Source organism: Monodon monoceros, unplaced genomic scaffold, assembly GCF_005190385.1.
Source record: "Monodon monoceros isolate NGI ecotype Baffin Bay Population unplaced genomic scaffold, NGI_Narwhal_1 Super_Scaffold_13, whole genome shotgun sequence".
In the NCBI taxonomy this organism is placed as follows: domain Eukaryota; kingdom Metazoa; phylum Chordata; class Mammalia; order Artiodactyla; family Monodontidae; genus Monodon; species Monodon monoceros.
The window spans coordinates 57,857,694-57,873,430 of record NW_021703769.1 but is presented as its reverse complement, the minus strand read 5'-3'; the positions used below and the strand labels follow the sequence as shown (position 1 = coordinate 57,873,430).

General features: G+C 49.9%; 1 protein-coding gene across 16 annotated transcripts in view; it reads left to right on the top strand.

Annotated features, from left to right (window-relative positions):
• Nucleotides 1–15,737, top strand: part of LOC114894854 — a 174,486-nt gene that overhangs the window by 20,615 nt on the left and 138,134 nt on the right. For 13 of the 16 annotated variants that reach the window (XR_003793339.1, XR_003793338.1, XR_003793340.1 and 10 more), the window contains exons 2-8: nucleotides 2,803–2,856; nucleotides 4,327–4,487; nucleotides 9,586–9,656; nucleotides 11,466–11,631; nucleotides 11,708–11,842; nucleotides 12,534–12,708; nucleotides 14,578–14,723. Coding sequence is in view for 13 of the 16 variants with exons in the window: in XM_029221946.1 (XP_029077779.1) it covers nucleotides 2,841–2,856; nucleotides 4,327–4,487; nucleotides 9,586–9,656; nucleotides 11,466–11,631; nucleotides 11,708–11,842; nucleotides 12,534–12,708; nucleotides 14,578–14,723 (870 nt within the window). In the remaining 3 variants the exon portion in view is untranslated. Of the gene's footprint in view, nucleotides 1–2,725; nucleotides 2,857–4,326; nucleotides 4,488–9,407; nucleotides 9,657–11,465; nucleotides 11,632–11,707; nucleotides 11,843–12,533; nucleotides 12,709–14,577; nucleotides 14,724–15,737 lie in introns of those variants that run through there. The other 3 variants (XM_029221939.1, XM_029221948.1, XM_029221949.1) reach the window with 3 other exon arrangements.

The following is a 15,737-nucleotide window of genomic DNA, read 5'->3' as shown; positions in this document are numbered from 1 at the left end:
TTCCAATAACTGACTTGAGCACAGTTTTTAATTTAAATTTAATTAAAGGTTTCTTCATAACACCAGCCACATGTGAAATGTGGCTGGTGGCTACTGTCCCAGACAGTGCCCGTCCGATCACAGCTGTTTTACTCACTGTGTTTTCACCTATTTGCCTCTCACACAGCTGGTGTTTAGTGAATCTTGTGCTGGCTGGATATATAAATGAACGGGGATCACGACTGACATCTGAGAAAGCTGAAATGAGACTTGATTTCATTTCTGAAATGAGATGACAATAATTTCAATCCATTTCAGATCTCTCCCTAGAGGTGATGGAAAGATTTATTACCTCCCGGCACTCACTGTTTTCCCCTTCTTGGTTGATTTATTTAGTAGGATCATCGAATGGTCTTTGTTTTTCTGAAACCTTTTTTAAACTTTAGATATGTCTTTTTAAGTGCTTGAGAAGTGGAAGGGAAACAGACTTGGTTCAAGCAGAATGCTCTGAGAACACACTTTACTCCTGGGAGCTCGTGTTGGACCTGGGCTTGTAGGCATCACTGCCCTCGCATAGCAGGGCGGAAAAGCAGATGTAGAGGTTCGGTGGAGCAAAGAAGCCAGAATGCTGGGTCTGTGCACAACTGGGAGTTTAAAGATTATGCACACACATGTTCAATCTGACGCCCAGGGTCCAAGTGATCAGAGTTGAAAGAAAGTTGAAAGGGAGACTGATTGACTGAAATGTCTTTGAAATGTGATTTTATCCATTGATATTCTACTTTAATGCAAAGAGCATTTTGTTGGATGAGCCAAAACATTCAGGGGGGAAAAACCCCTGCCAAATACCCTAACATGTTCTATTATTTCAAAGGGTTTAAATGGAATGGTATAAAATGCACTTTCCCCCCATTCTGGGCAAGTGTATTTTTCTTAAGGGATTAAACAGGGTGGTACGTGTAATGATTACCAGTTGAGGCACAGTGGGGTGGTTTTGAGGACAGAAATGGTATTATTGGAACGTCATTGTATGAAAATGCCTGCAGATGGACCCCTGGCTAAGGCTGTTCTGGAAGGGTATGGATGATGCCCAGGAAATGCCCAGGCGTGTGGTTGGAAGGAAGGACAAATGAGGAGTTGACAGTAGGTGGAAATGGGGAGGCTTTCAGGTGACGTTGGGACAGGCAGATGGAGAGATGCTGACCCTCCCCAGGCAGGTGGTCTGAGGATCCCCTGCAGAGTATCCTCAGCAGCCTGAGGAGGTCCCTGGCCGTTCTGTTCATACTCTGGTTGTTCTGCAGCTTAGATGGTGGCTAAATGAGGTATTACGAGATCTGCTGGGGAGCCAAACTAGATAACCGTCCTTTACTGCTGTAGCCTCTGGGTCTTGCCTTTGTTGGTTCACCTGTTCCTTTATTCACTCACTCATTCCTTCATGATAATGTAGTGGTTAAGGCTGTGGACTCAGGGTGCCTGGGTTGAAATGCTGGCTCCCCTCCTAACTGCGTGCTCTCCGTCTCTATGCCTCAGTGTCTTTATCTGTAAAATGGGAGTAATAATTGCCCTTACCTCAGGGGACTCCCAGGAGATTGACGGCGTTTAGTGTATAAATTGCTTGGAACGGTGCTTGGCGCACGGTAACTGCTGTGCAAGTGTTAGTTGTATTCATTCATTTAATCATTCCAGTCTGTCCTGGGGATCAGGAGCTGGGGGATACAATTTTGACAAAGGTGACCAAAATAATGAAATCATTAAAGTTTCACAAGCGTTATGAAGAGAATAGGATGCTAAGATAGACTACCAGGTCTGTATCAGAGATAGACACTGAGAGGTGAGGTCAGGGAGAGATGTTTTATTGATTGATTGATTGACTGATTTGGCTGTGCTGTGTCTTAGTTGAGGCATGTGGGATCTTTAGCTGTGGCATACGGGATTTAGTTCCCTGACCAGGGATCGAACCCAGGCCCCCGGCATTGGGAGTGCGGGTCTTAGCCACTGGACCACCAGGGAAGTCGCCGGGGAGAGATGTTTATGCTGAGGCCTGAAGGAGCCTAGGATGTGAGAGCAGGTGGAAGAGTGTTGAGGCCAGAAGGAACAGCATGTGCAAAGGCCTTGAGCTGGAGAAGGACCAGCATGGCTGGAGGTCAGGAGTGGGAGTGAGATGTGGCCAGAGGGGCAGACAGAGGCCAGCTCTCATGGGAAGGCTTTTATTATGAGTGCATATGGGTTGGGGTGGGTGAGGCGAGAGACTTAGGGGCTGTTAAGCAGGGAGTGATGTGACTGGATTTAGACTTTTAAAACATGACTGACTGTGGGGGATGAACCGTAGACATGGGGGATAATTAGGAGGCTGCTGCAGTTGTCTAGGTGAGAGAAGATGTGGCTTTGCCTAGAGTGATGGTGATGGAGATGGAGAGAGAGAAGGATGGAGGGAGGGAGGGAGGAATGAATAGAGGGGGGGATGGATGGGTAGATGGAGGGAGGGGGGAGACCTGATGGAATTGGCAGCACTTGCTGGCACATGGGACTTGGGGTGATGATAAGGGAAAAGAGGGGAAGCACACATGACTCCCAGGTACCAGCTCTAGCAATGGGGTGACGGTGATGCCAGTGCCCAAGATGGGGAAGAGCAGGGTGGGGACGGGGCAGGGAGTCACTCCCAGCCCCATGAGAGAGAGGAGAGCTGGAATTATCTCTTTTTGTCCCCTTGGCCCCCGGACCCTTAAATGTCCTCTTTCAAGAGCAGGTCAGCAGCCCACGGGGCGGGGCTGTCGCATGCCTCCTCCTGGCCTTGCCCTGCTTCCATCTGATTTGTGGTTTCAGAAATTCCAGACTCGCCGGTGGAGCAGGCGGCCTCCTGCATGACTTCATGCTCAGGTGAGCGAGTCTCTCCGGAGACCTTATTACACTTTTGGTGACGCTGAACCTGAGACAGGGCCGGTAGGTGGTTGGGGAGGCGAAGCTGACCACTGCCAGGTGTGATTAGGGACAACCCCAGAGTGTCTTGGCCACATTCCCAGGGAGGCCATTTGGGAGGAGCAAGACCCGTTCTGCAAAGGCCACCAAGTCACCAGCATTTAGAGAAGCAAATAGCACCCTCAGCTTAAAATGGCCTTAAGCCATCCCAGCCCTAAGGCCGCTGGGCTTTTTCCTCATACCTTGTGGTCTCCAGGTGGAGTAAAAGACTTCAGCCAAGTGATTCTATTTGCATCTTGGGGTAGAGTAGATTAGAGAAACTCGGGGCAAATTGTTTGGAAAGAAGCATTTTGGGAATGTGAGATGTGGTTATATTTGAGCACAAAGAAATTAACATGAATATGTTAATTCAATTCCAAGCCCAGGAAAAGGGTGAGGTGTCATAATTAATAATTTAATAGTATTTTGCAATTGGCCCGCTGGTCTAAAGAGAAGGTTCAAGAATCATAGACTCTGATAAACCATAATGGAAAAGAATATGTAAAAATGTCTGTATGTGTATAACCAAGTCACTTTGCTGTACAGCAGAGATTGGCACATTGTAAATCAACTAGATTTCAATTAAAAAAATAAATAAGAAAGAAAGAAAGAAAGAATCACAGACTGCTCCCTAGATCTGATCTTCCCCAGAGCACCTACTTCACCTCCCCACTACCTCCAATACCTCCAGACTGGCCAGCCCTACAGCTCTGTTTTCTGTAAAGATCAGGATAATCTCTCCAACCCACCTCCTGCCCCCACTGATAACCACCAAGGCAGTCCATCAGACTGCCAAGGTTTGGATCTCAGCTGTGCAACCTTGGGTAAGTTAGTTAACCTCTCTGAGCCTTGGTTTCCAACTCTGTAAAATGGAGAAAATAAGAGTGCCCACCTCAAAGTTGTTATGAGGCTTCCATAAGTTAATATAAAATAGATCAGTGGTTCTCAACAAGGATGATTGTATCTCCCAGGGACATTTTGCAAATTCTGGAGACATTTTTGCTTGTCACAACTGGGGTGTGCTACTGGCATCCAGTGGGTAGAGGCTGGAGATGCTGCTAAACATCCTACAGTGCACAACAGAATTATACGGCCCAAAATATTAATACTGCCGAGGCTGAAAAACCCTGATGTGTATAAAGCTCTTAGAAGAGGACCTAGAACATGAAACACTGGGTAACATTTATTAAGCACTTATTGTTATTTTCTTTATTTTCTCCTTCACTCTCTTGGGGTCTGCAGCCACCCAGCCTTCCCCTGAGCTGGGAGCAGGCAGCTCATAGACCAAAGGAGAGAGGGAGGTGGCAGTAAGGATGGCTAAGTAGTCCAGGTGGAGTTGAGTCTCAAAAGGTTTCGGATTGTCAAGGTGACACTGCGTCCTCTGCCCTCCAGGTTCAGCTGATCCCCACCTCCCCCTGGGCACCAGATACACCTATCACTTTTCCACCAACACCAGCACCAGCCTGCAGGGGGCCCAGGAGGAAGGGAGTGGCCTTGGTCTCCAAGGCTTGGTCACCCTTGATGTGCTTGGCCCCTGCCAGATGGCTTTACGGGTGAGTATCTTTGGGTAACCAGGAGGTCACGTTGACATGGGGGATGGCCAAGGGGAAGCCACAGTCCCCTGAAATTTCCCATTTGTCTGATAAATGGAGAGGAGCTTTCTGAGGAATCTCAAATTCAGCGAGTGAGGGCTCTAGAGTAACGTGGGAACATGGTGCCATTTTGGTTGTAGGAGGTACCATGGTAGGTCCAGTGCGGGGAGGAGCAGGGGTTAAAGAAGGAGTGAAGGGTATTTCTTGGAGCAAGTAGAGCCACAGGATGAGGACAGGCTGTGTCCTTGGGAGGACTGAGGGTCACAACTGGGGAAGCTGCAAGTCCCAGGGGTGAGCAAAGTCAAAGCAAGTTAAGGTCTTGTAGATAAAGGAGCAGACTAGGGTGGACACCGAAGACCTGGTTGGGGCCTCCAGGCCTCCCCTGGGTTCCTTTGTATAGGCACACCTCGGAGATATTACAGGTTCGGTTCCAGGCCACTGAAATGAAGCAAATATTGAAATAAGGCAAGTTACACAAGTTTTTTGGTTTCCCAGTGCATATCAAAGCTATGTTCACACTATACTGTAGTCTGTTAAGTATGCAATAGCATGATGTCTAAAGAAAGTCCATGCCTTAAATAAAAAGTATCTTATTGCTAAAAAATGCTAATTATCATCTGAGCCATCAGTGAGTTGTACTATCTAATAGTAACATTAAAGATCACTTACACAGCTCATGCTAACAAAATAATAACGAAAAGTTTTGAAATCTTTTTAAAATTACTGAAATGTGACACAGAGACAAAATGAGCAAATGTTCTTGGAAAAATTGTGTTGATAGATTTGCTTGATGCAACCTTCAGTTTGTACAATAAAAAATGCAATATTGGGCTTCCCTGGTGGCGCAGTGGTTGAGAGTCCACCTGCCAATGCAGGGGACACGGGTTCGTGCCCCAGTCCAGGAAGATCCCACATGCCGTGAAGCGGCTAAGCCCGTGAGCCATGGCCGCTGAGCCTGCGCGTCTGGAGCCTGTGCTCCGCAATGGGAGAGGCCACAACAGTGAGAGGCCCGCGTACCGCAAAAAAAAAAAAAGCAATATCTGGGAAGCATGATAAAACGAGGTATGCCTATATTGGGCAGTGGTGGTGTTAGTACTGGCTTCAGTCAAGGTGGAATTATGAGGCAGATTCTCTTGGTGGTTGTAGGTTTCTTTTTCATCAAGATTTTCCTGAAGCTCCTCCATGTTCTTGCAAGTGGAAATGCCTGCCCATTCTTCTCTGTCCCCTTTCTGATGACTTTCACGTGTTTCCTGGACAAACCCTCCCACCCTGCCTAAATGGTCTCTTAGTTTTCATTAAAGTCTTATGTCCTACTTGGGAAGCGTTTTTGAACTGGCTGGAGCACTTTCTGACAAGAGTTTCTCAAAACTGCTTTGGGGGATTCCCTGGCTGTCCAGTGGTTAGGACTTGGCGCTTTCATTGCCAGGGCTGGTTGGGGAAGTAAGATCCTGCAAGCCGGGAGGCGCGCAGCAAAGAAACAAACAAAAAACAAAACCCAAACTCTTTTGTTATGTTTCATGTAGACCTCCGGATGGGGTCTTTTATGGGGTGGCTCTGAGCTGCCTCTGAATTCTTAAACTACCCAAAATGTTAGTCCTGGTCAGAGCTGCCACTTTACTAGTCTTTGCTGTCCTTTAATGTCTATCAAAACACTAGTAGTTGTTTTTTCTGCAGGGCCAGTTTTCACAAGGCAAATTGTGTACTGCGGTTTTATTTGCTTGTTTGCTTTGTTTTTAGCATTAATAAAATTGATAATGTCTAATGTTGGCAAGGGTAGAAAGAATTGGCTCATTTCAAAGATTTGTGGCACAGGGACTTCCCTGGCAGTCCAGTGGTTAGGACTCTGCGCTTCCACTGCAGGGAGCGCAGGTCCAATCCCTGGTTGGGGTATTAAGATCCCACAAGCCACGTGGCGCAGCCAAAACAAAAAACAAAAAAATCTATTTGTGGCATAAATGGAAAATTTACAGCCACTCAGGATGCAATCAATTAAATATATTTTTGAGGGAAAAGGGTGAAAATAAGTATTGAGAACAATGAATTTCACTGATTAAACACTCCTCTGTAGCCACCCCCAGATCAAGAAACCCCGATAACCGCCCTCATTCTCTCTTCCAGTCACTTCTGCCAAAGGCTCTCCTGAGTTCTAGCACCATAGATTAGTTTTGCCTGTCTTTGAACTTCTCTTTAAATATTTATTTATTTATTTAGGCTGCAGCCGGGTCTTAATTGCGGCATGCGGGCTTCTTAGTTACGGCATGTGGACTCTTAGTTGCAGCATGCAGGCTTCTTAGTTATGGCACGTGTGATCCAGTTCCCCGGCCAGGGATCGAACCTGGGCCTCCTGCATTGGGAGCTCAGAATCCTACTCACTGGACCACCCGGCAAGTCCCTGAACTTCTCTTTAATGGAATCATACAGGATGTTCTCTTTTGTGCCTGGCTTCTTTTTATTTGATTAAAAAAAATTTTTTTATTGTGGTAAAATGTACATAACATAAACTTTACCATTTTAACCATTTCAAGTGTACAATTCAGTAGCAATAAGTATATTCCTAATGTTGTATAACCATCACCACTCTCCATATCCAGAACATTTCATCATCCTGAACAGAAGCGCTGTACCCCTTAAACACTAACTCCCCTTTTCTCCTTCTCACAGCCCCAGGTAACCTCTATTCTACTTTCTGTCCCTATGAATTTGCCGATTCCAGGTGTCTCATGTAAGTGCAGTCACTTATCACAAACAACTCACGATCAACCTGTGACCTTTTGTGTCTGGCTTCTTTCTCCTTTTATAAGGTCTTCAAGGTTCATCCACATTGTAGCATGTAGCAGAACGTCATTACCCCCTTTTTTTTTTAATGTGATACTTTCCAGCTTTGTTTCTTTTAAAATATTTATTTATTTATTTTGGCCACGCCGGGTCTTTGTTGCAGCACGCGGGCTTCTTCGTTGTGGCATGTGAACTCTTAGTAGCGGCATGCATGTGGGATCTAGTTCCCCGACCAGGGATAGAACCTGGGCCCCCTGAATTGGGAGTGTGGAGTCTTAACCACTGGACCACCAGGGAAGTCGCCCCCACCTTTATTTTAAAAATATGTTGGTGTTTTATTTTAATTCAAAGTGTATATTTTTATTTTTAAAAATTTTTTGGCCACACCACACGGTATGTAGGATCTTAGTTCCCTGACCAGGGATCGAACCCATGCCCCTGCATTGGGAGCAGGGAGTCTTGACCGCTGGACTGCCAGGGAAGTCCCCAGGACTTCATTCCCTTTAAAAAAAATTAGGTTTTATTTTTTTATTGTAAAAACCCTATAAAGTTTACCTTTTTTTCATATTTATTTATTTGGTTGCGTCGGGTCTTAGTTGTGGCAGGCAAGCTCCTTAGTTGTGGCTCACAGTCTCCTTATTTGCAGCTCTCCGACTTCTTAGTTGTAGCACATGGGCTTCTTAGTTGCAGCACATGGGCTCCTTAGTTGTGGCAGGTGAGCTCCTTAGTTGTGGCTTGAGGGCTCCTTAGTTGCGGCACGCAGGCTCCTTAGTTGCGGCATGCGAACTCTTAGTAGCGGCATGCATGTGGGATCTAGTTCCTGGATCAGGGATAGAACCCGGGCCCCCTGCATTGGGAGCGTTGAGTCTTAACCACTGCACCACCAGGGAAATCCCAATTTACCCTTTTTTTTTTTTTTTTTTTTTTGCGGTACGCGGGCCTGTCACTGTTGTGGCCTCTCCCGTTGCGGAGCACAGGCTCCGGACGCGCAGGCTCAGCGGCCATGGCTCACGGGCCCAGCCGCTCTGCGGCATGTGGGATCTTCCCGGACCGGGGCACGAACCCGTGTCTCCTGCATTGGCAGGCAGACTCTCAACCACTGCGCCACCAGGGAAGCCCCAGTTTACCCTTTTAAAGTGTGCAGTTCAGTAGTTTTTTTTTAAAAAAAATCTCTCTCCTGTCTCTACTAAACTTTTAAAACATATGCTTTAAAAATACAGTTATCATGGATAGCTTTCAAGCAAGTGGTCAGACATAAGCGGTATTGGTAATGTGGCCGAGGGATTCATTGTCCTGGACCACATCTCAATGTCAAGTGGAACTGTATTTCACCCTAAGATTTCAAGCCTGGGTTACTGGGGAGGTGACAGACCCTCTGTCGGGGGAGGGGAGCTGGTGTTGAGGAGACAGGGGAATTAGGTTTTAGACAAGATGAATGAGGACTAGTTACTTTGAAAAAGTGAAATCACGGGGCAGTGAAACCATGTGATACTGTAACGGTGGATACATGTCATCATACATTTGTCCAAACCCATAGAATGTATGACACCAAGGAACCCATATGTATACTACGGACTCTGGGTGATAATGACGTGTCAGTGTAAGTTCATCAGTTGTAACAAATGTTCCACGCTGGTGGGGATGTTGATAATGGGGAGGCTGTGCATATTTGGGGGCAGGGAGTATACGGGAAATCTCTGTACCTTCCCCGCAATGTTGCTATGAACCTAAAACTGCTCTAAAAATACTCTAATTAAAAAAAAAATGAAACCAGTCAGGTTAGGCATGCAGGTTTTAGGGGTGATTTTATTCATCTTTAGAGAGCCCATCTTTTGCAATAAGTACACACACACACACTCACCCTCCCAAACACACACGTGCAACCATGGTGGTACTGGGACATCCAAGTCTTTTATGCAAGATGACAACGCTTTTTTTTTGGTTTGCTTTGCAATCCTAACTTAGTTTTGTTTATACCGTGGAGCCATATGAATCTCTCACTCAAAGTTCCAGGGCCTTTTGGGGCAAAACGAGAAGCTAATGAGAACTTTCTGTACATTGAGTGGGGAGCAGAGGTGCCTGGCTATTTAAATTATTTATCCCTAGAGACATCCGGTATCTACCAGCCCGACACTAGACCCTTCCGCTCAAGGGATGGATCTCTCTGCCTAACCCTCCACATGGGTCATGCTGGGTCCCAGAACTACTTTAGGTGGTGCCGGTGCTGGTGCGGTCATGGAATTCCCCAGGAGAGGTCACCAGCTCTCCGTGCTTTCTGCTTCAGCTCCAACACTTCCAGGTGACATCCATCCTGGGGTCCAAGGTGGAAGTTCTGAAGGAGTCAGAGAGTTTGAGGTAAGACGCTGGGCCTTGCTCCCGATGGGGCTGGATATGTGAGCCCTGCTCCCTCTTCCAACGGCCGCCGGGCACTGGGTGCACCAAATTATATTGGAAGAACCCGATTCGGGTGACCCTGCTGCAGCAGAAAGAGGCTGTCTTGGACTGAAGTTCAAAGAGGGTTCCACCTTTGTTTTGACCGTGTAAACTCCCAGACCAGACCATTGATGAGGACCATTGTGAGCTGTCGTGATGTGGGAGCCTTGAATGAGTCCACATTGCCTCAGGCGGCCTTCCCTTATCTGGTGGAAGGAACTCGCCCCATATTTTCCTGGCTGTCACGCCCAGCATGTCCAGATTTTGTGTCTGCCCAGCACTCTCTGGCCTTCATCCTTAAGAACATTCTGGAAGACACTGGGCACCCATTGAGGTCTGCCCTTCTCCTTCCCCACCCCCGCTAAGATGGGGGTTTTCCTGGAGACCCATAGCTTCTCCCTTCCCAAGCCAAGCTCCCCTTTGTGACTCAGCCAAGCCTGGAATTCTCCCTGGGCTGTGTTTCCCAGGGCTTCCGGCAGCGGCTTCAGTGGCCTCAAAGCTCAGTCCAGCCACCAGCCTGAGGACAAGCCCATCTCCACAGATTCCTCTTCCTTTTTTATTGCAAATTCATTTGTTAAAAAAATAAAGCCTTTGTGTGGGCATACAGGGATGGGGGATGCTGCTGTGGGGGCAGATGGAGCCCTACTGAAAAGCTTAGGGTGGTCTTCTCGGAGGGGACAGCCTGGGCTATTGTCCCTGGACGCCTCGTCAGAAATGCGAGTGGGCAGGGCTGTCAGCTCCTGAGAGACCAGACTGACACTAGCTATTCTGGAAGGGGCGGGCGCCATTAGCATTTCTCTAGCCCGAGGCCTGAGGCCCTGGGGGCTGCCTCCAGTGGGGGTAGGGTTGGGGGCCCCAGACTCCACTGGGAGCTGGAGAGGGGGCGGTAGCCTCCCCGGGAGATTCAATAGGGCCACTTTTATCCCTCAAGATTCTGCTTGCTGGCTAGCTGGTGGGGTTTGGGGTTTTAGCAGTTTCCCCTTTATCGTGGGGCATCTCTCTCTTCCACCTCCATCCACTGTCCACAAAGGTGGGCACTCCCCCAGCCCTCACCCCCGACCTGCCCCATCCCCTCCCTCACCAGGCCATACCAGACACAGGCTCCTTGTTGTCAGGCGAGGGGTGGCGGGAAGAGAGTATTGGGCAGAACTCTGGTCCCAGCTCCTCGCAGACTGGCTGTGTGATCGCCTCCAGTAGCTCCCTCCACCCCATTTCCTCCTCTGTACAGTACTGGAGTCTCAGACACTTCCAGCTCAGGGTTCCTGAGACCTGTGACTCTGAGCCATCCTGCCTGGGTTAGAATCCCAGCTGTGGCCTTGAGCACTCTGAGCCTTAAGCTTCCTCATATACAGCGTGAGTGGGGGATGCTTCCTCCCTGGTGAGCTGGGAAAATGAGAAGCTTTGCAATGCAGGATGCCCTTGGAAGCTCAGCTTTTTGTTTATTCAAGCTGGGTTGACACAGGTACATTTCGTCCAAGTGGCTGCAAGGTTGGGAGCAGCTTGGAGCAGAGAGTTGGCTGCCTCCTGTGTTGTTTGAGGAGTAGCTGGAGAGCTGAGCTGAGCAGATGAGGGAAGCGGGACCATTTGGGGGGATATGGGGGTACCTGGGTGCTTCCCATGGGACTGACCTATGGGGTGGCGCGCAGGAGGGTCAGGGATGTTCTGGCCCTGATGCGGAAGAGGTGGCCTGGGACCTTGGAGGGGTCCCCCTGACGCCCGGTCCCCGCGCAGTGCCGCTCTGGGCCGCGTGCCGCTGCGCTTCGTCCTGCAGGCAGGGCGCGTGTCACGCCTGTGTCCTGGCCACCCCGAGCCGCGCTGGACGCTGAACGTGAAGCGCGCTGTGCTGAGCCTCCTGCAGGGTCGCCCGGGCACCCGCAGCCCCCAGACCGTCGAGGAGGTGAGGTTCGAGCCTGGAGGGGGTGGGTGGTCGAGTGAGGGGGGAGCAGGGGGCTGACTGGGCCCCGCTCGCCCAGGAGGATATCCTGGGCAGGTGTCCCACCATGTACCAGCAACGCGGAACCAGGCTGCACAAGACCAAGGACCTGGCGCGATGCTCCCTGCGCAGGGTGCGCGCCTCCCTGCGCTCCCAGGCCCTGCCCGCAGCGGAGGTGAGTACTGTGCCCGAGACCCTCCCATCCTCTTTGCAGTGCCGCCTTCTTTCCCCTCCTCCCTCCTTGGCCCCCCTCCCTCCTTAGCCCCCCTCCCTCCTTAGCCCCCTCTCTTTTCTCTTTATTCTCTGCTCCCCTCCCCCTCTATCTCTCAGCCCTTCTGCCCACCACCCTGCTCCCCTCCCGCTGCTTCTGTCCTTTCCCTTCCCCCCACTTCTTCTCTCATCCTCCTCTCCCTCCACCCCTCGCCCTATCCCCTCTTCTCCCCTCCTCTTCCCCTCTCCTCCTCTTGGGTCCGTAGCTCCCTGCAGGTGAAAGTGTTGTGTAAATAGTAAGCAACTGTATAAGGATAAGGGATGATCCCTGCTAACACGATTATGCAAAGCCTCAGCATCTAGAGGCTGACGCAGGACTGCAGACTCTGGTGGCGGTATTCATTTTCCAGCTGAGGCTTTATCGTTCCTCTCCTTGGGGTTACTGCTTACTGCACGTTCTTGCTTTTCTTGGCCTTCCACCTCTCTCTATGGGGAGGGGGGTGCTGAAGCTCCAAGGTAGCCCCCAGAGGGCTCCCCCGCAGCGGGCTGCCCTCCAGCCTTGGCCCTTGCTGCTGGTTTCAGGGGCCCCGGGGAGGGGGGGTTCCCTCACTGCCAAGGCCTGGCCTGAGCCTCCGCCTCTTCCCCTCACGGTCCAGGAGGCCTTCCGCCTGACCTGCGTCCAGAGTTTCCAGGCCGGAGTGCTGGGGGAGGCATCCTGCATGGAGCTGGACACCGTGGGGCCCCTCTCCGGGGAGGCAAGTGCTGTGCAGATGCGGACCCTTTCCTCGCTCACCCTGCTGTATGAGATGCCCCAGGACCCGGCTGTCGCAGGTGAATGAGGGTGGGTACAGAGACCCTTAGTTGAGCCTCACAGCCTCCTCTGGCCAGAGGGGCTCAAGCAAGCCTAGGCTCCATCCCTCTGTCCCTGTCTGGACACTCTTGAACTGTTTCTGAAAGTGGCCGTCGTCAGGAGAGTGAGCCTCTCTTTCTAGAAGTTTCTCTCGGCTTACATGGCCCAGGCTTGGTCTTGGCCTCCTCCCTGGGTGGAGATGGAATCTTCTGGTTCCCAGCTTTTGTGGGAGAATCCACCTTACATCTGATGACCTTTCAACCTGACCATTTTGGGGGCAAACTGACTCAGGTTTCCTGATTTTCTGGAAAGTTCCTGCCAACATGTAGCATCCCCTGGAGCTTGGGTCCTTTCTATGATTTCGCACAGAAAGAAACAAGCAAGGCATGCATCTGAGGAAAAGAGTTGTTTGTTTTTGTTTTCCATGATGGAAAAATGGCTATTTCCCTGAATAATGAAATAAGGGTAGTTAGTTCTTACTGCCGACAGTTAGGAAGGATTTACTGTGGGCCAGTATCTGTGCTGAGGGCTTTATGGGGATTATTTAATTCTCATCATGACCCCACTAGGAAGTTACTGTTATTATTAGTTGTATTTTTCATTTAAGGAAAATGTTACCAAGAGATAAAATGACTTGTTTGAAGTCACAGAGCTAATGAGAGCTGGGACTTGGACCCCCGGGGTCTTTTCTGTAGCCCTGGTGGGTTGAATCATGTTTGCCTCGGAGGACAGACTCCCTGCCTGCACCACCCTGGGGAGAACCCAGCAGGTGGGGACTGAAGCCCTGGGTCTTCCCAGCATTCCCCCTGGCTCCACGGAGCCCAGGCTGAGATCCCAGGCTGACCTGCCCCCTGAGCCCTCCCTCAGGCACAGACACTGGCAGTGACTGGGACATCTAGTGTTAGGACCTGGTGGTTCCCCATTGAGTGGAATGAGCTTTTCATACATACATTTTTTAAACAGCTGTAGTTGAGATGTAATTCACATACTGTGCAACTCATTTATTTAAAGTGAACAATTCAGGGAATTCCCTGGTGGTCCAGTGGTTACAACCGGTGCTTTCACTGCTGGGGTCCTGGGTTTGATCCCTGGTTGGGGAACTAAGATCCCCGTAGCCGTGTGGCGTGGCCAGAAAAAGAAAAAAAAAGTAAAGTGAACAATTCAGTGGCTTCTAGTAGAGTCAGAGCTGTGCATCTATCATCACAATCAACTTTACTACGTTTTCATCACCCCAAAAGAAACCTTGCACCCATTTGCTGTCACCTCCTGTTCCCCCAGCTCCTGGCAACCACGAATCTACTCTCTTCGTTGGTCCATTCTGGACATTTCATGTAAATAGAATCATATAGTACGTGACTTTTTTTTTTTTCTTTTTTCGGCCGCACTGTGTGGTATGCGGGATCTTAGTTCCCTGACCAGGGATCAAACCTGTGGCCCCTGCAGTGGAAGCGCCGAGTCTTAACCATTGGACCGCCAGGGAAGTTCCCAGTATGGGGCCTTTTATAGACTGGCTTCTTTCACTTCCCAGAATGTTTTCAAGGTTCATGCATGTTGTAACATGTGTCACAGCTGAATAACCCTCCATTGCATGGATGGAGTTTTCATGTTTTCTCTGTCAGTCCCAAGAGGGCTTTGGAGTCAGCTTATTTGACCATCCCTTACTGATGGGCACATAGGCTGTTGCCCGTCTTTTGCTGTTAGCAGTAACACTGCCATGATTTTCCTTATGCATGTTCCCCTCACCTGTTGCCAGAAACATGCTGAAGGAAGCGTTGGCAGGGTGAGGGCGTGGTTCCCAGGGGTCCTTTTACTCACTCTGGCATGTCCCCCATGCGGTCATCCCTGGCCAGCACTTCCCATCTCAGATCCAGACGATGGAGACTTAACCCCAAGCAGCCTGTTGTACGAATGGGAGGAGACACCATCCCAGGCTACAGTGGCCATGGTGGCTGCATCAGTGAGGAAGCTGTGCCTGGCTCAGACCACAAGCTTCGAGGTAAGTGGCTTCTCCAGCCACAGGCCAGAATCTGCCTGGGGCCTGTTTCCCTGGGGCACCTTCCTCTTCCTACCAGATCCTTTCCGGTCTACTTGCTCAGATGTTCAGTATCAGGACTGCTGTGTACTGTCGGGTAGGTTGTGCACTGCACAACTATGCCTGGTTGTGAAAGCAAAGAAGGGGAAGAAATCTAGCTGGTGTGTGCAAGCCTTGGCCTAGTGCACGTTGGATATGAGCTTAGAGGAGGCCTTTTTCTCCTCTGTCTGTCTTTGGGCAAATGGTCCTTTTGGGCTCATGGACTAACCTTCTGGACCTGGCCTGTCCTAGAGATCTCTCAGGAAATCTCCAGCCATACCAAAGCCTCAGCATTGAGGAGTTTCCACCAAGTCAAAAACACATGGCCCAGGCCTTCCTTGGAATTCCCAGCCGTTTAAAGTCAAGGGGTGGACATGATGTCGAGGTCTCATAGCTCAGAGAGGTTCAGAGGTCTCTGAGACATCTGTCTGGTTCCCTCCTTTGTGACTGATGACAGTGTTTCTGAGAGTACCAAGGCCATGCTGTGATGATGTGCCTTCTCCCTGCCTGCTTTGTTCTGAGACAGAGCCCTCCACCTGCCTGTAAGAGGAGAGCCCTGAGGAAGGTGTAATGCCCCCCCTGGGGAAAGAAAATGATGCATCTGGGCTCCGTGTGGAGCCGGCCTTCCCACATTCTCCTCCTGATGGGACCTTCCACATCACAGGAACAATGTTCCTATTGGCAGGGCCCTGGCTTGGCTAGCCTGTGAACTCTTCGGTTTGTTCAGCAAGATGAGGGGCTTACTCTGTGCCCTTATGATGAATGAGACAGAAATAGTCCCCGCTTTCCCAGAGCCTAAGATCCAGCGTGGGGGAGATGGATGGTAACCACTGCAAATGTACAAGGGTTTTAGCTGTTGATGGGCACTGAGAGAACAGAGCGGGGATGTGGATGAGTGGCCACCTTAGGCCAGGGGTCTAGCAGGATACACTGGAGTTG